This window comes from Symsagittifera roscoffensis, chromosome 2 (assembly GCF_963678635.1).
Source record: "Symsagittifera roscoffensis chromosome 2, txSymRosc1.1, whole genome shotgun sequence".
Lineage (NCBI taxonomy): Eukaryota > Metazoa > Xenacoelomorpha > Acoela > Convolutidae > Symsagittifera > Symsagittifera roscoffensis.
The window spans coordinates 79,886,721-79,909,935 of NC_087063.1; the positions used below are offsets into that span (position 1 = coordinate 79,886,721).

Consider the following 23,215-nt stretch of genomic DNA (forward strand, 5'->3'; position numbering starts at 1 on the left):
ATCAAAGAAATATCCGAAAATCTTACAGGCAGAAGTCTGTTGAACGAGGCACTTAAAGAATACAGAAACCAGCTGAGAGAGTTCAAAGATCGGGAAGACAGACCTTTGGAATCAAAAGTGCGGCGACTCGAAAGACATTTATTTATGCGAAAATTCGGATATGCCACTTTAGATGAAGGAGTAGATTGGAACCCGAGTTGGGAAATTGAGCTAGAGGAAAATTGAGATCGACATAATCCAAAAACTGTCATCCATCTTAAGAACTTTCTTTCGAACTGAGTAAATTAAAACTCTTTTAAATAAATTATCCTACTGATGTTGTATAATTTATTTCTTTCACCGAGGGGGGTGTGTCATACCGCTACTGCAGTAGCAGTACTCACTATACGGATGTACAGCCAACCTCTGGTGTTAAATCATTATTTATTGGTACGCTCAAGGTCATACATAAGTGATGACACTGAGACTAAGTGAGAGATCAGAGTATTGAATAACGATCTATCTCTCAGTCATAAGAAAACAAAGAAAAGAAAAATCTAAATTCAATCTTCTGAATAAAAGTATTGAATTACAACTTGTTTTCAATTGGATATCGCAACGCATATCACACTTTTCTACTTCTTGAAGTATGTTTTACACATAAACTTGTACACGCATTCTTTAATTTTCTGTTTAGCATACAGTTTATCATCACTCAGTTGCAAATCTGTCACCATGCAACACGAAAATTCCAATTTTGCTGATCAGATAACAATTAAAAACCAAAACTGAGCAGAAATTTTTAATTTTTTTTTTCTTTTTTTGTCACTTGAAAACCTAACCCGGAAGTTAATTATTTAAGCTGATAAGAGCGCATGTAACCAGCGCTCTACCCGATTGGAGTTCCATGAATAAGAATCAATTAAAGTTGATTTATATTGTCAGTGTCCGCAAAATTGAAAAAAATTCGGTTATAATCAATTATAAATGAGTTATAAGAAACTATTTTTCGAGGCAAGAAAATTCGTTATCAAAGCCTTAAAATCGATTTTTATTCTCATTTTGTGGATACTGGCAAAGAAACTATTTTATAATCGATACTTTTCCCACTTATTTGGGTTGCGAATGCAACGGACGTAAAGTCTTTTTTACGTATTGAATTTTAGTTGGTAACTTATTGTTCAATTTTTTGCGCAAATTTGATGTTTTTGTTACTTCTTTTATGTTACACATTAACTGAATTTTGTTCCTTTCACCATTTTTCTTAAAGTATCAGACCTGCTCCCTCGCATGAAAGCCAACTAAGTCATAACTCCTCCATTCCCACCCTACATGAATGTACTCTTAGGAACGGACTGCACGACGAAGTTACCAAACTTATTTTTTGCGAACGAGGAATTAATATTGTATCGCAGGACCGTTAGACGCTTTTTAAGCAACAAAGAAAAACGTACTTTTTTGCATCGATCGTTACACGAACTTTCCTTCTGCCGAAGTGGTGAGTAGCACGACTTCAAATTCTGTTATTTCATTTTTAAAAGATGATTGTTATCCCCATAGATTTCCTACAGAAAATTGAGTAGAACATGGGTCCCTCACTTTTTAAATCATTTTGTTACAAATCAATGTTAAAATTATTTATTGTACAGTTGGAGATTATAGCTCTAACGGAATTGTAGAGTTTATTGTATCTACTGTAAAATCTAAATTGTTGGCCATATCGTTCGACAGAACCTACTCTAAACTCTTCAATTAAAACTATTATTTTAAACCTGAGAATTACCAGCAGCCTTCAATAGAACGCACCCCCTTTGAGAAAAACTTTAATCGAAACGCAAAAAATCAGATGGAGAGTTCTTTTGCTAACCATTTGGATGAAGGGAAGTAAATCATTTCGGACCAACGCGACAAAAACTGGGAGCTACATGAAGAAGCAGAAGATGGATACCAGGATGCAGACATGGACTCTTTGACGGAATCTGATGATAATCCTCCCCTTGAGGCAGGTCGCACCGAAACCACTACTGCCCCTAGCTCAAGAACCGAAAGAGTCCGCGGATACCCGAAGAAGTTTGCTCTGGCGGTAAGCTTTGAAAAAGGGCGGCTAACAGAAAGAAACCAGATTTTGTCTTGACGAAAGAGAACGTCATCGACTCCTCAGAAAACACAACCACACTCGCAAACGGCCACATTTTGGCAAAATCAGATTTGACCTACAAAGGAAAATTGCATCCCGACCCTAATAAAAATTCATTCATACCAACACCCATGGGACCGAATTTTAACGAACCTTCAAGTTTAGCCGGTAAAAGGAAACTGTCTCCTCCAAGAAAGGCACAAGTGAGAACACCCCTGAAAGCCACCTAGAGTACGGACAGACCTGTTTTAACCAAGGAATTGCTCAGCTTCCAGCGGAGATAGTGGTGATACACAAGTCCCCACAGATCACTTCAGTTTCCTCTTCCTCGCGAAGTTTAAATTCTTCGGATGCGCTAATCGACGACTATTCGACGACGTCGATAACAATAACGCTCCCGTTTTTCAGTACGCTCCGACAGTTTCTAACCATTACTTAAGTTTTACAGGTGGCGAACTCACAGATCACTCCCAGGTTCAACTAAGTGGACCGGTGGTACCTCCAGCATATCGAGAACAACCTGGCACTTTATTCAGCAAGGAAATAGAAGGCGATCCGATTCACATGGATAGTTCTCCAGATCAATTTTCACCTGGAGAACCCCAAGCAAGACCATTAAAACAAAGTCTCAAGGTTTCGTCAACAAGGTCTCAGAGAAGGAGTCACAAGACCTGCAAGTAATCATATTAGACGAAAATCTGATCAACGATCCTATGACAGCCAGCTTCTCGTTTCAATCACCTTCGGAAATTTAAGCTCCACTAATCGATCTACCCATGAAACGAACGTTAGTCGCCAAAACCACAAAAAATTGGTCCTCCTTAAACTGCAGCCCATTGGGACGAGTCAAACCCCGTTACAGACAGCATTATCAATTTCCCTCAGCGGATCAACTCCCACACCCCAGCTAACATCTTCTGCGATCATTCTAGTACCGACGACACAAGTAACTCTTCTGCAACGATTGACAGAGAGCTTAGAAGCAGTTTAGAAAATTTTAATTCAAATTTCAATTAAAACTCCTTCATATCTTCTTTTAAAACAAACTAGAATTTATATATTTTTTACTTATCACTTTAAATAATTTTTTAAGTTGGGTGTACATTTGTTTATTTGTTTTATTTATAGTGCAGTTTGTCTTTTTGTTGAAACTACATTAAAGAGGGAAACGGATGTATATGGAATCAGTTTTATCTAATTAAAATTTTTAAATTTTTTTCCTTTGAGAAATGTTCTGATTTTTTTTAGTTTTTTGTCATTTGGATCCTCGGTATTGATTAGATACCAGTCAACTCGCCAGATGAATCGACTGTCGGTCGATCATTTACTGTTCGTGTTAGTTCTAGAGTAGATATTTTATTTCAACATATCTTATAAATTTTTTATTCTTTTAGTTGTTGGACATTGTTTTTACAAACCTAGCTACAATATCTTAACATTATAAAATGGGTAATTTGATTTACGGGTTGAGGTACCGGCCCGAAATGGCTAGAGTTAAATCTGAAACTTTGATGTGATTATTACTCCACTGCGTTGTTACTCCACTGTTCAAGCCTAGTGGAGGAAGAGAAAATTAGGAAAAAAATTCCTTTCAGCGCTACTGAATGTACAAATAATGTTTGCGAAGATAAAGTACAAACCGGTGAAACTATAGCAAACTCGTTCGCTAACCGGCGCGACTATCGCGACCCTTGCTGTTTTTGTTGCAAGCAATTTTCAGAAATTAACAGAAATCTGCATTTTTTCATGTAAACATGAACAGAAATCTGCATTTTTTTCTGTATAAAATTGGATGTTATCCTTTTTTACGGCATGGAGGGTGAATTTCATTAAGAGTTGTAACAGTCGCATATACTTAATCATTGAATTAGTTCTTCATGAATAGGCAGAGGTGGATTTGGGGGAGGGGGGCCGGGGGACATACTTTTTTGAGATAACAAAGGTCCCCTTTGGTATAATTTGAGATATTCATTTTGGCGACGGAAACGAAGAAAAGATTTTCTGAAGGCGTCTTCAGAGCCAATTTTGAGGGGGGAACGCGCGCCTAAAAACGCAGCATTTTGGTCAAAATTTTCCAAAAAGTGCCTGTTTGGCCTGTTTTTTCAAAATTCCGCTTGCGGTGCAGAAAATTTGGCCAAAACAGGGTCTTTTTGGTGCTTTGAGCGATCTCGAAAAATCAACTTGGTCGATTTAATAAAAGGTCGACCAAATTTTTGAAAATTTTTTGAAATCCCCCCCCTCGAGAAAATCTTAGATCCGCCCCTGTCTATAGGTGTTAAATTTTCAAATATATTGACTATTAAAGCAGACAAAACCTTTTAGTTGGGCGATGAGTCCGTTCTTCTCGCTTAGCATGTTGTAGTATCTGCGCATTCGGCCTATGGCTCTCATTTTGTTCCTCAGCACACGGATCCTACCAGCCTCCTCTGAGTGGGCGACACCGTCAGCCTCCAGTTCCTCCTATAAGAACATAAAAATAATACCAAAAAACTAGGGTCTTTCCCGGGCCAAAAAATCAACTGGTCTATCAAAAAGAAAGACCAACATTATCAAAGTTTAAATCAACTCTCTATAAATAAATTTGCTCTTCTTCTGTTTTCTCACACCTAAATTTCTTATATTTTTTTTTTGCAATGAGAAATGGTTTTGTGTTGTGATTACTTAATTATACACGTATTTGATCATCATAACCAACTTCGCAAAACCAGAATTACACCATAAATTATTGTCTATATCTGATTGGGTGTAACTGGTAGCATAAGAGCCAATAAAATGTGTTATAGTAATGTAATTTCACCTCAGTGCAGAGTTCGCAGATATCGAAGAGGAGTTTGGTGACCATGTTGGCTGCAAAGGGGAAGGACCACGTGAGGCCATTCTCGAAGTTGGGCAGACAGAAGGGGTGGGGGGAGTCCAGGAATGTCTAGGAAAAGTTACAAAGATGAGACAGGAGACATTAGTAAGAGTAAGATCATTTATCCACGAGGGATAGGACCAACATACGAGCTGTACAGCTCATCACGGCGAACCGCTGTTGTGCCCCTGCTTAAGAACTATATGCAATTTTTTTGGACTATATGCAATTTTTTTTGGTTGCGGTGATATGTTAAACAGTTTGCGGATCATGTTAACTATTTCCCCCCAATTGCAATAAGGGGGAAATAGTTAATAAAGTTTGGATGAAGTTTATTGAAATAACGTCAACCAATAGGAATGCGAATTGAAATAACGTCAACTAATATGAATGCGACAGAACACATTTCTGAGAAGTACAAAACCAATCCAGCTGAGCATGAATGAATTGTGTTTTTATAGGGGGGAGATTCTTTACAAGGTAACATAGGGGGGAAGGGGGGATAGTTAACATGATCCCAATTTGCTGAGTCAGTTTGAAAAAATTATGAAAGCAACTTCAGTGAAACATTGTAGTCAGTTTCAAGAAAACATTCGACATAAGAAATCAGAAGATGGCTACTCTAGTGTTTGAAAAACCATCTGAACAACAGATAACAAAGAAAATAATATTGTGAGCTACGTAAGAGACATGAACTAAACAGCTCAACGCCCGGGTTGATCAAAAATGCTTATCATACAATTCTTATAAAAGGGAAATTTGTTTTCATACAATTTCATACATTTCCATACGTACAGAAAATTGTATGAAAACTCTATAATAAACATTTTCCCATAAATGGAAATTGTATGATAGGTGTTTTCTCCAGAAACCAAAAAGTGGTTTTTTGTTTCTAAATTTATTTTCTGGAAAATTTTGGGTTGTGTTTGCAACCGAACACTAGTGACAAAGACCTTGGTATTTGTCACTTGTCACTATTTGTCATTGCATGATAAACGACCTGATTTGTCTTCTAGATGTCTTTCACAAATAATATAACAAAAGTAACAAACTTTTAACTTTTGACAAATTTTTTCAGTGATGATTATTTTTAAATTTTTGAGTTTTCGAATTATCAGACATTGATCAAGGCATACATAAACACGTCATTCAAAATAAGTAAAAATTTTCAGCATTTTTGAAAAAAAATTTTAAGTGAAAAGAAAAAATTAGCCAATATTATCGTATCAAGGACTAATTTTTCGGAAAATGTTTGTTCGAGTATAAAATCGATTTGCGGTTGAAAAAAAAAACAAAAAACTTTTGGGGCAAATTTTCAAAATAGCTTGAAAAATTTTTTGTGTCGCCATCAAAAAATGCCAGTCATACAATTTCTATATATGGAAATTGTATGGAAAGCAATTTTTTCAAAAAAAAATATTTTAAATCAGTTTTTCTTCTCACCAGTCTGTTCCACTGTTCTCAAAAAGCCGCAGAAATGGGTTAATTTTTTTTCTATTGTTTTTCGAAAATGTATGAAAATTGTATGACAAGCATTTTCTCCGCACACTTGATGTATGGATTTGTATGATAATGATTTTTGTTGTATGGAAACGTATGATACGCATTTTCGGTGTATGGAGGTCAACCCGGACGCTTTTAAACAGGAAATGTTGGAAAATTTAATTTTTGTATTTCGTAGGGTTTTTCAGTATTCCTGTTTTTTTTTCTTATGTTCATTAAATATCTAGCTATAGAAAAAAGCCAGTGATATTCACTGTTGATACGATCTTATGTTTTTCTAGTATAATAATTGCCCCTGAATATGATAAAGCAATTTAAAACGTAGAAAATTGCATTGATTGGAAAAGTCTAGCAAGTAATCGAAAAAGATTTTTTTTTTGCGAGAGTTTGGAAACATCGAAATGATTAATGGTGAATGTCGCACTTATCTCTCATGTGAAATTATTTCAGATATATACTTACGACTAAAAACTGAAATAAAACTAAGTTTCTAGCAGCAGAATTGTTTGTCGTGATTTTGCAGAATTGTTTCTAAATGCCGTAAAGTTTTCCAAAACAAAGCTTTTTGATGTTCAAAAAAGCATCTGTAGGATCAATACATAATACAGCATTAGCCTCTCAATAATTAAAATATATTCGAACCTGGATTCAATATAAAAAACTTCCAAAACAAACATTTGCTAGCTTCTTCATTTAAAAACTTGATAAAATAACAAAATTCATGATAATTTAACTTGCTCCTTTTACAATTGTTGCGGTTGATTTCTAAGAAAACCTAAGCAAGATACAGTTTGAAAAGAAACAAGGAACGCAAGTCACAAACAAAATACTTGCTTGCTTACTTAAAACAATTTCGATGACTTTCGAGTTTCCTCTAAAACAAATTGCTGGCTTCAAGGCCCTTAGAACTTCTATAACAATTTGTGATAGATTTTTTTTGATAAAATAAACTCAATTTGAGAAAATTGGATTGAAGGGTGTGCGTTTTAATTTCGCAGGGAAATCTGATAATTAAAATCTAGTTTCGAAGTTAGAAGTCGGACACTTTTTTGTGACCTTCACACTTTCGCTGTTCGATAGTGGAGTTTGCCTTTTATTAACAAAAGATATAAGCTCAACTTAAAAAGAAATCAAAGTTCAAACCTTGAAGACCTTTATAAGAGTTTGAACTACATTCATCTACTTTTAAATAACTGATGAAAAATAAATCATGAAGACCTTTATAAGAGTTTGAACTACATTCATCTACTTTTAAATAACTGATGAAAAATTCAAGACGATAGACATCAAGAAAAAAAGTTACAAACACTTTCTCAAAACCACAGATAGATATAAAATCGCACAAGAAGGCTCGTATGGCTTGTTGGTTTTAAGCAATGATGAAATTTTGAAAACGCTAAATTTTTTTTGAGAAGGTTTTTGGACGCTATCCAAATTTGAAGCTATCCAAGACCCTCACAAAAACCAAGTATAAACTGATATTTTTGAGCAAAATTTTAATTGGACCAAAAAAATGCCTCAACTCGGTAGGATACATTTTCTAAATCTGTAATGAAACTTCCCGTTAATTGTTTTTGTTGAAAATTACTTTTATTCCAGATGCTCTTTGATATTTTATTCCAAAACACTCATTGACTGCTGCTCGTTTTGCGCTTCAATGAATCTGCTCCTTGAATTCTCGCGTTGACGTAATCGATTTTTCCTATTTTAATTGCTTGGCGACGGTGAGGGAGTTTCTGTGGTTGATCGAAAAAGAGTTCTATCACCTTAATGTTGAGTTGCCCGTCTGCTAGACACAGTATGACTCCCTTGTTGCCGTAAGTGTCGCAGTAATTGGGGGCTGAGAATATGGAGATCAGGGAGGGGAACTTGGAGAAGGGACTCTTGCGGAACATCTGGAAGCCAGCGTCTTTGGCCTCGTGAGCACGCACCACACACAGAAGGTCGTTCTCTTTCAAGAAGTTGCACACTGCCTATGTATAGTTGAAAATTGAAAAGTTTGCAGAAAAGTTTTTTTTCCCATTATAGTTCCCTTAAACCTAGTAAAAAGTATAAATACAATCAAAACAGCGATGGGGGGATGGTGGAAAATTAATTCTGGACTTGAATTCAATCAGCGCAAAATTAGGATGATAATAAATAAGTTTCCATGTAAATGCAAGCAAATGCACTTGGGTGAAAGTCAAAGGCGTTTACTATTTTATTTCCTGAGCGCTTTAGCTAACAAAAATTGTCGGATGGCATCGTATTCCAAAACAACCAATCCAAACTTACGTGCAGACTTTATTAAGCAATTTTTTACAGCTCCCTAACAGCAGATTTCTACAGCAGTTTTTTGCCTGGTAGATGTGAAGAAAGATCAGTAAAAGAGTTTTACTGCGGGACCAAGTTAACACAAACCCCCCTTAACAGTTTAGGAGGGGAGGATGTCAACTTCCTTTAAAGTTGGAAATTTCTGTCAATCATAGTCAAGCATTTTACCCTCAATGCTTAACAGATTGAATTCAAATCAGAGGCGTGCGCAGAAATTTTTCTAGGGGGGAGGGTTTTGAAAAAAAGACAGGAGCACTTTTTTTAAAGAAAATGACAACCAGAATTGAGGGGAGGGAAAATTTGGCAACCAGAATTAATGGGGAGGGGGAAGGGGGGGTGGTTCGGGTTAACCCCCTCTCCCCCTCTCCCCGGCACGCTACTGATTTACATAAAAAGCTGCGTTGGAGGATCTTAACTTGGTATATCGGGGGAGCGGATGGGGGAGGGAAAGGGGGGGGGGGGGTGTTAAGTTGATATATACAGCGTAAGAGTAGAAGAAAGAGATGCGTCTGAGTTTGTTAAAGGAGAAGTGTTCCACTTTTCCCTCCCTCTCTTTCCCATAGTTCCTTGTAGGGTCGGACCACATCAGATCCGTCATAGCATCGCCTGGTAATCACAACTCTAGTTACTTCTTATTCTTATGAAAAAAGTTCTAAGAATTGGGATAAGTTGGCATTAATTTGGGATAAGTTTGGAAGAATTGGCATCAATTTGCTTTTTGAGAGTCGCAGAAGAATTGGTTTTTGGTCACGCTCCGTTTTTCTACGCTCGTGTTAGTCGTGGATAATTTAGTTTCGATTGTGCCGCTCGTGCTGGTCGCTGGAAACTTTCATTTAATCTCAAAATTCGTTGGCATATCTCATTGGATTTCAGTGTCTGAAATCATTAAGCTTCAGAAAATTTACTCTATACTCTGAATTTGCCCATTTTTGGTAGCAAAAACCTGGAAAACATCAGAGTTTGGTCGATAGTTTGGACATACCGCTCAACTTCAACCGTAAGGGGAGGAAGGAGGGAGGAAGTTCTCCTACCGTGCTTGTCGGGTTCCTTGACTCTAATGATCTTCTGTATGTCTTTGATGTGCTGAATGCGTGGAGACAGACCCCCATGGACACAGAAGAACTGGTTGTTCACTATGGCCGCCAGGGGGAGGTGGTCGAACATGTCCATACATGCATTGTAGACTCTCTCGTTATACTTGTGCAGACACTCCACTTTGAAGGAGAAATAGCGAGTCAGGTGGCGACATTCGTGGTTGCCTAATCAAACATTAAAACTCATTTTCTTTTTCTTGCACTTTTTGTCTGACGTTATCTGTAGCGTTGAAAAGTCTGTAATTAAATACTTGCCTTATTTGGAAAAAGAATTTCGACCCGTTACTAAATACTTGGAAAAAGAATTTCGACCCGTTACTAAATACTTGGAAAGAGAATTTCGACCCATTACTAAACTGGAACCCCAACTTGAGTTTTTTTAAAAAAAGCTCGCACTGCGGTATCTTTGACAACAAGTAGAGAAATGCGTTACCATCTTCCAAACAGAAAACTTTGTGATTGGAAATGGACAAGTACCTTCTGCCGGACTCAAGTCCCTTACTTTTGTCAAGCAAAATACGACCGTTCTCTCTGCGCAAAAAGCACAAATTCCGCAACTCGAGCTTCTTTGAACTATATAGAAAAACTTTTAGAAAAAACAATTCCCTTAGGCAAGTTGTTAAAAGTTAAAGCGGTGAGGGTGGGGGGGGGGGGGGTTGGATAGTTAACAATCTCTATTATAGTGAAGAATGACGATAGAATTTAATAACACATTATAGTGAAGAATGATGATAGAATTTAATAACACATAAGCTAAAATTATAATTTTGTTTGACAAGAAAATAGATGAAACGATCCTTCATTAGATAAAAATGGCTTGTGACTATATGCAAATAGATTTTTTAACCTCTGAGTAAATGCATCTTCTTCGGATATGCAATTTTCAAAGCACACAAGACAATAATGCATTCCATTCCGAACATCCCTCTATCGACATAATCTCCCAAAAACAGATATTGATTCGTTGGGCTAAGACTGCCTAAAGGACCACCAAGGTCGAGTAATCTCAGTAAATCATAGAACTGCCCATGAATATCGCCAACCATAATGACAGGCTGTTCCAGTTCCAGCACATTTTCCTCGCGGCTTAAAAGTTTCTTTGCTTGCTTGAAAATCCTCAAAACACAAGAAACTTCGAGTCTGCCTTGTTTAGACAAATGTCCTCTAAGACGGCCCAAGTCTGGAAACCCCTTTTTGAACACGTCCGAAGATGAAAGAGTTTCTCGGGGTAGAGGGTTTTGAGCTGGTTGTGGTAAACTTGGATGCGAATAATTGTACTTGGCTTTTGAACCCGTTGTAACTTCTAATTTATCATTTGTACTCATGGTAACTATACTGTACTTTGCATTGTGAATTTTTTTATTTTTTCACGCTTTGAAACAAAAAAAATAGATAAAAGCTTTCACGAGATAAAAATCATTGTAATGATGTGAACACTTTTCTTCATATGGAGGATTTAGGCTTACTCTGAAAATGATCTAAATTCAAGGCAGAGCTCAGTGAATTGTAAAAAATGCTTCAAGCTTCATTCAGTTTTTTTTGGTCTTGCAGTGTTTTCTGAGAAAGCATTTTTTCCCCACAAAAAAGCATGAAAATGGGTAAAAATTCAAAAGCTGCCATAGTTTTTTTTGGACGAGTCTCTATAACTTAATTTGAATTGGTGTCCGATTTTGGATGTTTTTCAGTTTTTTAGTCATGTTGAAAAAGTATAGTGTGCTGTCGTGATATTTACATTTCCAATTATATTAGAAAAAATTTGAAGTTTATTTTCGAGTTAATCATGTATGCTTAGCCGCTTAAAATACATCTGTTTTTAAAATCTTTTAATTTTAAGCAAAAAATGTTCAAAAATTCTGTGAAATGATTTATTGCAACTAACACCATCAAACAAATTGACTGCAACTGGTCTGATAACTTGCCTAAATCAGGAACAGCCAACTCTGGCATTTATGGTTTCGCTTTTTGCTACAGCCGAGGCTGTTATACCGACCGGGTTTATCTCCAATAGAAAACCAGCACTCCCGGTGTAACGGTCAACATTGAGTTATATGTGTTATTTCTGTTTTTGCCGTTACCCCTTTCCCGTGTTGTTCACGTTTCCCTCCTTTTCTACCGTTTTTTCATGTTTTGTTCATTCCTGCGTCTACAAGCCTAAAGTTTGGTAAGTTTCCTTTGTGTGTTTTCATTCTCTGTAACTTCCACTGCCGTTTTACTTTGATTTCTTTTTTTGATGATAATAATACTTATAGTTTGTATTTATGTTTAGATCCATCTAGTACATACATTCACGCTGTTATCGTGATTTCGTTTTCATGGTACATCACAGTGAATTTATTCGAAGGATCATCAAAGTATAAAGTCCAATTCTGTGATGTCAAACAGCAATCAACTCAATGAGAACACTCGAGATGGCTTGGATGGGGAGCTGCCGAAGACACGTCCCATTCGACATCGTCTTGCACCAACGTCACAGCTCCGCATGCAGTTTGAGGGTTTATGCGACGAGTTGGAGGAACTGTTACGCCATCCGACATCAAACAGCGATTCTTCGGTCATGCAAGTACTGCAAAACATAGATTCAGTTCATGCCAGTTTCTTTGCCACGTATATTGATTTGAAACGAAGTTTGAGCCATCGAGGAGCTATTAATGAACAACGCGAGTACGCTGACGTTATATCTGACATGGATGAGAAGGTAAATTTGTTTGTAAAGAAGCTACGCGTTCAATCCGAAGTATGTACAAGTTTGTCCTCAAAGTCTAAAACGAAGAAAAGTGAAATGTCTAAGACCAACACGTCATCATACGGAATGCCTGAATCGAGCATGTGTTCAAAGCAACCAACTGTTGAAAACTACAATAACGAAGCAGCGCAGTACGCATACCAACCTTTGCGCGAAATTTTAGACACACAGAGCGTTCATTTTTTTAGTCATTATGATGCTGCAAATGTCACCTGCGAGGCTCAGTGCGTCAACGAACGTCACGACCAACTCGATACGTTCCACGGTTTGGCAGTCAGCAACATTGCCGACGTAAAGCCCCTACGGGAGCAACCAAACACACCGATTAGCATCTTGTCTCCAATGGAAAACATAAATCGGTTCTTCAACAGTATGCCACCACAGCCGCCGCCGAATCAAATCTCTGTTCATAACGCTCGCCACAACGACGATTGCCGGCCTGCAGCTCATCAAACATGCCAATGGCAGCCAGATTTCCAGTCACGCACACAGGATGCTGTGATACCGAAGCAAAACAATCAACAATTGAATCCTCAAGCACCAGTCTACAAATCGGTTTCGTCGCCACATGATGTTGTCCCACGCCTGCTGATGAAAAAAAAGCATTTACAGCCCCAAATCAACCATTCAACGGCAATGCTTTAGAATATAAACACTGGGAGATGAAGATGAGGCGTTTTATTGACACATTTGAGCTGTCACCGGTCGAAACTTTAGATCTCCTGCAACTCCATACTAGAGACTCGGCGCTTACTACAGTCAGCAGATTCAAGATAGCAGCCGGTTTTGACCCCGAGCAAGCAGTGGAGAAGCTATGGAAAGAACTCTCGTGCACGTTTGGAAGTTCAGCTCGGATTGCGAAGGCCCTTCAGGATAAGTTACACGGCTTGCCTGCAATCGGGACAGACATGACAAAATTTTCTGACTTTCACAATGAATGCGAAATTGTTCTTCTTCACATGGATCATGTCAGCGATCTCGCCGTATTGAACTACACTCAAGGACTTGCACCACTCTTCCATAAGCTACCACAATTTATCCGGAACAAGTGGCAGTCAGTTGTATACAGATACAGTACCCACGAACACGACAAACACCCACCCTTCGCCGAATTCTGCAAGTTCTTGGCTGAGCAAGTACAGACGTTCTCAAACACACTCTCTTTGTATCAGAACCACGCAGACAACATGAAGACTACGAAGGACAAGAGGATTTTCAAGTCAGATGTACCCACATCTTTCAACCAAGCCGCACCCTCAAACCAAACTACATGTCCTCTACACAAGATTCGAAGCAACCACACTCTGACAAATTGTAGAGAGTTCCAGAAGCTGAACGTTGGCAGTCGGCTTGACATTATCAAGGAGAATAAACTCTGTTTTCGGTGTTTTGGGAAGCACCATGCTAAGGACTGTAATTCAACCGAATCTTGTCGGGAATGTAAATCCGAACGACATCACTATCTCCTACACTCCAACAGAGGGACACCTGACGCTACAGCCTGCACAGGCAACTATCGGAATGCTGGCGCAACTTCAGATAGCCCACCAGATTCTGCGGTACCTTCACTTGCAGCAGCATGAACCAAACTGTGTGGCAGGAGCCAGCCACCTCGTCTTTGCAGCAAGATTGCTGTGGTCACCATCTCAGCGCTCAACAGTAAGAAGAAAAGCATTCGAGGATTGGCAATAATTGACGATTAGTCTAATTCAACACTCGCAGCACCCGAAGTCTTTCAGCAACTTGGCCTGGATACGATTAACGTCGACTACATACAGACGACACTCACAGCAGCTTAGACACACCATACTGGGAGACTAACCAAGAAGCTACTTGTCAAAGGCACTTCCAATTACACGTTCGAATTGAACAACATCACCGAATGCAATAAGCTACCGGACGCATCAAAGGAACAAGGTACACAGCAAGACAGCGCGGATTGGCAGCACCTGAAGTCGATTCGACAATTTCTACCACAAGAACAAGACCGAAAGCTCAAAACACTCCTTTTAATTGGCAGAGACGCATCTGAAGTGATCAAAGTACACGAAGTAAAGAACAGCGCGTTTTATGAGCCGTATGCTCATCGGATAGGACTTGGCTGGACACTTCTTGGCCCCATCTGTCGTGACAACAACCCAGCTAACAAAATCACAGTTTATAAACTCCTCCGAGAATACAGTTGCCTCCGCATCATACTGAAGCACACTGTTCACCCAGTCAGCATAAACAACAGCAAACAGGATGCCCTCGCGTCTGACCCATACCACTAAACTACAGATCAAGAAGATGAATCTGCATCGCAAAACGACAAATTGTTTCTGGAAAAAATGAAGCAAGAGATCCACATCAGCAATACTGGATTCTTGAAATGTTCATTGCCGTTCAAGTCCCAAAGTAAACCACAGCTTCCCGACAACAAACATGAAGTTCTCAACAGAACAACAAGGACACTGAGCAATCTCAAGAACAAACCGCAAAAGCTGCAAGATTCACAGAAATTCATGCAAAAGTTCATTGACAAGCAACACGCCGAGCCAGTACCACGTGAAGAATTGGACTTCAATCCAAAATGGTATATACCTGTATTTCCAGTTTATCATCCACGGAAAAAGAAACTCCGACTTGTGTTCGATGCATCAGCTAACTTTCAACAAACGAGTCTTAATGATCACCTCCTACAAGGTCCCGATCAAAACAGCAGCTTGTACGGTGTGCTTTGCCGTTTTCGGGAGAATCAAGTGGAAGTTACGGGAGATATTGAGAGTATGTTTCATTGTTTCTACGTTAATCCTGAAGATCGGAATTTCTTACGCTTCTTCTGGTGGGAAGACAACAATCCTGTAATTGACATCATTGAGTACCGTATGCGGGTTCACTTATTCGGCAATCGTTCTTCCCCTGGAGTGGCGATACATTGCTTACACTTTGTAGCAGATATTGCCGAAGACGAAGACGTGATGAATTTCATCAAAAGGAACTTTTACGTTGACGACGGGCTCGGTAGTTTTGATACAGTTGATGATGCTATACATATTATTGCATCAACGCGACGTGCCTTGTCTAATTACAACATTCGGCTGCATAAACTGATGTCCAGCCACGCTGAAGTCCTGCAAGCATTCGCGCCAACTGAAGTTGCGCAAGAGTTACAAATGAACACGCTTTCCGACACCAATGTCCCACGGGTTCTTGGTGTATTGTGGGACGTTCATTCTGACTGTTTTCGCATCAGATACACACCACTGGATATAAAGCTGACAAAAAGAGGCCTATTTTCCCTGATCAACTCGATTTACGACCCACTTGGATTCGTTGCACCAGTGTTGCTGCGCGGAAGACAAGTTCCCCGGCAAGCTACTTCAAAGCAATACATCGAGCGTATCAAACATGCACCGATGGATCCAGCCACCCTTATATCTTGGGACGACATGCTGCCCCCGAAAATGCAAACTGAGATTTCTGCTTGGCTCAAGCATTTGCCAGAAGTCAACAAAATATCTATTCCTAGACTCATTATCTACCCACAATGCCTAGAGTTCCAGTTACATATTTTCAGTGATGCATCAGATATTGCCGTTGGGAACGTTTTCTACATGACTTCGAATGAAAACGAAAATATCAACGTACGATTAATTCAGGGCGAAACACGTCTTCATCCTCTTCACGCAAACACAATTCCTCGACTGGAATTATGCGCAGCAGTTGCAGCTGTCACAAAGTATCAAAAATTCGCGAGCGAATCTACTCGAGCACCCACACAAGTCGTTTGCTACACCGATTTGATGATTGTTCTCGGTTACATCAACAATGCTACACGGAAATTCTTAAAGTACGTTACCAACCGTGTCACGTATATTCTCAGCCACACGGATGCACAACAGTGGAGATACGTCAACACAAAAGACAATCCGGCAGATATTGCCACAAGAGGAGCTACACCGAAGACACTCAACAACTCAATTTGGTTCACGGGACCAGCAGTTCTCTCTCAGTGCAGTTTGAATATTCTACACACAGTTACAGATGCAGACACCCTCTTGCCGGAAGAAACAAAAATTCAAACGTTGAAAATTACCAAGATGCAGTCTGGTATTCTTGACAGATTCGCTAAATTCTCCACCTGGCGATCACTTGTTCGCGCAATATCCATGTTACGGTCGTTCCTACAATACAGACAACCCCAATGTTCAGACATACCTCTTGTGTTACTGTATTCCCAAGCAGAAACCCATATTATTCAAGTCACTCAGCAGGAGCAGTTGATTGAAACAACTCGAGCTATTGAGAACAAGATAGCATTGCCCAAGGACACAGCACAGCTTAATCCGTTTCTTGACAGCAACGGCATCCTACGCGTTGGAGGACGACTGCAACATTCACAACTTCCACATCCAGAAAAACATCCTGTTATAATACCGAAAAGTCTCATATCACATCACTCATCATTGATGAAGCACACAAGTCTGTTTATCATCAAGGTCGTCATATAAACTTCAGCAGAATCATCCAGAATGGATACTACATCATTGGCGTTCGAGCGGCATTAAAGTAGCATTTGTCAAATTGCACCACTTGCAGACGAATGCGAGGACAAGCTACGTACCCTGTGATGGCCACTCTACCTGAAACCAGATTATCTGAAGTACCTCCCTTCACCGATATCGGCCTCGATGTGTTTGGACCATGGCACGTCACAAACAGAAAGACGCGCGGAAATTCGGCATCCACAAAATGGTGGGCAATTGTTTTTACTTGCCTTGCAAGTCGCGCCGTACATTTCGAAGTGCTGCCAGATATGACAACAGACTCATTCATTAATGGATTACGACGATTTCAATCAATTCGAGGAGCAACAAGATCAATAACGTGCGACAACGGAAGCAATTTTGTAGGAGCAAAGAACGAATTCGAGAAGATAGAGAAGAAGAAGGTCGAATTATTTTTGGCGATTCAAAAGTGCAAATGGAATTTTATCCCGGTTGAGTCTTCTTATTTCGGCGGTGTCTATGAGATGAAAAATTGGAAGCGCCCGACGCATTATCGAAGGAACGTTAACTGACCTTGGACCAAGACAATTTTGTACCGACACATTATCCACATTTCTAGCTGAAGCAGCAGCAATCATCAATGCAACACCACTAACGTCAATTTCAAACCTGTCACACAACCCACAACCCTGGACACCAGCTATGTTGCTTACCCAGAAATCGCAACCACATCCTCCAATACCAGACAATTTCGAAGCCCCAGATGTTTATTCTCGTCGAAGATGGCGACAAACGGAGTTTCTCGCGGATCAGTTTTGGAAACGCTGGCGAACCGAATATCTTCAAAGTTTACAGAAACGCCAGAAGGGGTTGAAGTCAGGTTGCGACTTGAAGTGCCTAGATGCGAGTGGAAAGTTGCTCGTGTCCAACAGCTGATACCGAGTCATGATGAAGTATCTCGTAAAGCTCACGTCACATCGCTATACAAGACATCCATTCGCGCAACTTGCGACCTATTTCTAATGTTTCGACCATCCGTCAACGTGGGGGAATGTAATGGTCAACATTGAGATACATGTGTTATTTCTGTTTTTGCCGTTACCCCTTTCACGTGTTGTTCACGTTTCACTCCTTTTCTACCATTTTTTCATGTTTTGTTCATTCCTGCGTGTACAAGCCTAAAGTTTGGTAAGTTTCCTTTGTGTGTTTTCATTCTCTGTAACTTCCACTGCCGTTTTACTTTGATTTCTTCAGTTGATGATAATTGTATTTATAGTTTGTATTTATGTTTAGATCTATCTAGTACATAAATTCACGTTGTTATCGTGAATTCGTTTTCATGGTACATCACACCCGGGCTGAGGTGCTCGACTCATGATTAGACCGAATTAGTCGAAAGACATCCGGTTTCAAGTTTTTCAGTCGAATGAAGTCCGATTTCGACTTTTTGAGTCGAACGATGTCCGTTTTCGACTTTGTTCGACTTTACCGGACATAACTCGACTTTATTCGACTTTGCTCGGCTTTGTTCGACTATACTGAACATTTTTCGACTTCGTTTGACTCTACCGGACATTGTTCGACTTTGTTCAACTTAATCGGAAATTTTTCGCTTTTATCGGGAATTAGCCGAAGCGAAACTCGAACATGTGTCAAAAAATTCAGCCTGAGTAGCCGCAAAAAAATAATAGAAAATGCCACAAACTTGCGCATCGTAGATTCGTATAGCCCAGGTTGAGTTTTTGGATTTACGTTTCAATCAACCAGACCCAAATTGGCCCATTTTTTGTTCCCAAATATTGAGGTTGGGGACTTATGTTGCGACCAATGCGAACCAAATTGGGTATTTTGCGACCATTGCGACTCAAAATGGGTACGTTGAGGCTTTGCTCAACCAAAGAAATTTTAAGCGACTTTGCGCGACCCAAAGAAGATATGCTGCGACTTTGCACGACCCAAATAAGGTATGTTGCGACTTTTTGCGACCCAAATAAGGTATGTTGCGACCAATGCGACTCAAATCGGGTATATTGCGACTTTGTGCGACTGAAATATTTGCGCGACTTTGTGCGACCCCCAAAAATATGTTGCCACCATTGTGGCTCGAAATGGGAAGGTTGCAGTTTTGTGCAACCGAAAAATTTGCGTGACTTTGCGCGACCCAAAGCAGAAGTGTTGCGACTTCCCGGGTCGAGGTGTGCAGTTCTAGGTTTTTGAAATTCTCAAAAAAGTCAGTTCGACATACCGTTATGGATGTGCACTTTTTGTGTTAAGCTAGACAACCGAAAATAGAGCACTTTCTTACGAAAGTCCGCGAAGGATGACAAAATTTGTCGCAAAATTTGTATATAATTTTATAAGTTGTTATGAAATGCTTGAACAATAAGAAATTGGGAGGAAAAAAATATTTTGGTTTGGCCTGTGAACTTGAATTTAAATTTCACTGCGCTAAAAATATAAAAATAAATCCATATTTTGAACTGAAGCTTATTTTAATTAAGGAAAATTGAAAAAAAGTAATTTTGAAGTATATTACGTTCCAAAATTCAGCGTGATTGTAAACATAATCATTTTAATAAAAAGTTTTCAATTTTTCGAAACAACGGCTTGTCGCCAGTTTTCAGTTTTCAAGTTTTATAATTTTAAAGAACATTTATGTATATGTTCTGTTTTCAGTTTTCAAATTTTGTTTCATCAACAGAACAAACACACATGCTCCCTGTTTGACCCGTGATTCGATTTTGTACGACTATAACGTTCGTTCGGCCCTCGGAATTTGCGACGAAAATCGGACTCCGTTCCACCGTGTCGGTCGAATCATGAGTCGAACACATCAACATGGGCTGTAAATAAATACAAACAGCCCCCACAGTGGTACAGGTGAAATAAAGGGGACCCTAAAGACAATCCACATAGGGACATTCCACATAAGCAAAATAATGAATCAATAGACGCCCGCCAGTTGGCCATTTTGGCAAATTTTTCTCAAACATAATAAACCAGCATCATTTGCGCTAGCTTTTTCCATGCTTTAACCAAAATCACTGGAGCAAAAAATATATTGGCTCAGAAGATATTTCGCCACGAACTTTTAAATGGTCTCAGTCGGAGCTAATTAAGAAGAGGATGAGCTACCTATCAGTCAAAATTTGCGAGAACAGATGAAAAATTCCAAAAACTCCCATGTTACTTCACAGAGGATAAGCAAACAGAAGATAGTGGCTGGTTAGGATAGGATGAAAAAAGGGAGATTGGGATTTCTACAAGAGTGGATTCAGTGGCAGTCAGATTGACATTGTCGTTAAAAAAACGGTTGGAGATCGAATGTTGCTTAACTGAGGAAGAATGGAAACAATTAAAAGGAGGAACAATGAAAACAGACGAAAGGTTAAAATTCAAAAGAAGGATAATAATTAAAGCACAACTTCTGCTTTAAAGCACAACTTATTTAAAGCAGATCTAGCGGAACTAGAGAGAGTTGAAATATTGAAGGAAATAGTAGCCGAGAAAAAAAAGATTGTGTGCGGTAGATGCGTAGAAGAGTAATAAGAAATTAACTGAAGAGCAGGCTGCACACAAACGTCGACGAAATGGTGCGTTGACTTATGTCAGAACTCAAGCAAAACGAAAACGAAATTCGAAAACAAATCAAATTCCCAGCTAACCATCAGAAAGTAGCTCAAAAAAAGAAATTTGATCGACAACTGAAAAGGAGCGATAAAAAACTAATTAAGATTGATCCAGTGTGTGAAAAAAGGAAGAGGAATAAATATGGATCAAAATAAATTTATAGAAAGCATTATCATTGCAAATTGTTACCAAAACGTTTTTGTTGATGAGAAATATTATTGACTATTACCTATTAAGGGACTTTTTAAAACTTACAGTGAGTTCTAAAGTAAATTGGAGGTGGACGAGGAGAACCCCGAAGAAAGAGTCTAATGTTACTAGATTGGCCGTTGGCCGCCAAAATTGGAAAGTCCGGGTGGATAGACAGAAACTGCAAATAAAGCAAAGAATACAAGAAAAAGAAGAGAAAATTTTACGAACAAAAATGATTTGCAATGAAGAAATTGAACGAACAAGAATAGAATACATCCCTTTAAAGTTTGGAAATTCGAGTAAAAAAAAACAAAATCCGTTTTGGAGGAATCAGGAGGACAAAAAAACATACCAGTAAAAAAGACGCTATTTGTCTATTTCTAATGGGGTGATAGAAAGACATAATAGAATTGTAAAAAGAAAACTGATGAAGATGCGGATATAAGTTTTTGATATTTCTCATTTTAAGCTTCAATTCGACATGCGTTGCTTGCAAAAAATTCAAGTCTGGATATAAACGGACTATCTTTTTACTACTATGTTATAATTTTGGAGATAAAGTTGGACGAGTTCGAGAAAAAGGGGGACAACTAGCGAGGAAGCATTCGTAGAGAGGGTTAAAAAATTGAAGGTTTTTTAGCCAAGAAAAAAAATTGTGTAGTGTAGATGCGTGGAAGAACAATTAGAAATTAACTGAAGAGCAGGCTGCACACAAACTTCGACGAATTGGTGCGGTGACTTATGTCAGAACTCGAAAAGGGAAACAAAAAGGAAACTCGAAAACACAAAAATTTCCGGACCGAATTTGCTGGCTAATCATCAGAATGTAGCTCAAAATGGGATATATCATCGCGTAAGAGAAATTGAAGTGGAATAATTTTGGATCAAAATAAGTTTCATAAAAAGCACTATCCTTGCAAATCGTTGCCAAAGTGGAACCTGATCTAAACTACATTTTATTATTGGATAAATTAGATATTTTACCACTGTAAAATATTTAATATTAACCAATCATAATCCATCCAACTAACAACCCACTTATTTGTAAGTGCTGAACTTACTTGTAATTTCAGCACAAGAGAGATTTGAATTTAAATTAGAAATTAGTTGCCTCTCCAAGAGAACTTCAGCCGCCGCAATAAGCCAGTATACTCTAGATCTATTGAGCCTAGCAGAGACTAGTTAAACACCCTGAGACTAGTACATATAAGAGTAAGATTAGGATCGGTATTAGACTAAGAAGTTGCACGAATCTATCCGGCCGAAAATAAGATAGCGTGACGAGCAGACGGTGTACCCTATCCGAAATTACTCTATGAGTTAACCTCAAGGACCTAACTCATCTGGCGCGACCATAAGTCTCGAATAAGACCTTATTAGCTTAGAGTTAACCAAATATAGATTAGAAAATAGACAAAACATTTTCAAAATATTACACGATAATAATTTAATCGAAATGTCTCTACGACTCAATAGATCAGAGCCGATTTTCCGCACAGTACTAGAACTACCCGGTATTGGAAAAAGACCTCGGACGAGAGACGACATACGACTACATAAAAACTTACCATTTAGTTTCATGGTTATACGGCAAAAGCCAACACAAACTTTTATATTTAGAATCTTATTAGCAATGAATTTAGATTTTCATTTGCAAACATAAAATTTTGAAGTAAATCTTCATGATTATTTCAGGCGCTAAACCAAAATATTAAGGTACAATAACGATTGATAAAAAGATCTCAAGTCGTTTTCTCAACTTCTGCAGTATTATATAAAACATATTTATTTGAAAAATATTTATTGAAAAAAAAATAAGCAAACAAAGACAAATAACCCAAAAAAAGATGTTCAAAAAATAGAAACGGACTTTCCGAATCAGAAGCCAGCAGTTAAGACGAACTATACAAATTAAAGGAATCAATAAAAAAAATTGCCCCATTAATGGCCAATTATATTTTTCCGATTCAGAAACAACTTCAAACTCATCAAAAAGAGGAAAAAGAAGAATAAGAAAGCAATATAAACACAAACCAGTACACCTATGTATGTAATTGGAACCAACCAATTAGACATATTGATAATTATATATTAACAGTCATCAAACGAAAAAATGAGCCACACTCAAAGTGACGAAAGTCCAGATGAAGAAGCAATTTTTCCCTTTCTTATAGATTCACTCCATGATAGAGGACAAACACGATTTTGTAAAATTTACTCGTAAATTTGTTTGAACCAGGAATCAGTCCATGCAAAGCAGAATTCCCGGAAGTAAAAATC

General features: G+C 38.6%; 4 protein-coding genes across 4 annotated transcripts in view; 2 read left to right on the forward strand and 2 right to left on the reverse strand.

The window, feature by feature from the left end:
* Window positions 1-23,215, reverse strand: part of LOC134840603 (uncharacterized) — a 476,174-nt gene that overhangs the window by 314,629 nt on the left and 138,330 nt on the right. The window lies entirely within an intron of this gene.
* The window catches only part of LOC134840604 (large ribosomal subunit protein bL19m-like), a 250,826-nt gene that overhangs the window by 63,076 nt on the left and 164,535 nt on the right, over window positions 1-23,215 (forward strand). The window lies entirely within an intron of this gene.
* Window positions 615-11,205, reverse strand: LOC134840009 (protein phosphatase 3 catalytic subunit alpha-like). Its single transcript, XM_063855636.1, has 7 exons — window positions 10,728-11,205; window positions 9,818-10,045; window positions 9,268-9,392; window positions 8,240-8,446; window positions 4,914-5,039; window positions 4,432-4,576; window positions 615-706 (listed from the first exon to the last, which is right to left on the reverse strand). The coding sequence occupies exons 1-7, from the start codon at window positions 11,203-11,205 to the stop codon at window positions 615-617; spliced, it is 1,401 nt and encodes a 466-aa protein (XP_063711706.1).
* Window positions 14,954-17,116, forward strand: LOC134840010 (uncharacterized). The gene has a single exon (XM_063855637.1). The coding sequence runs from the start codon at window positions 14,954-14,956 to the stop codon at window positions 17,114-17,116; it is 2,163 nt and encodes a 720-aa protein (XP_063711707.1).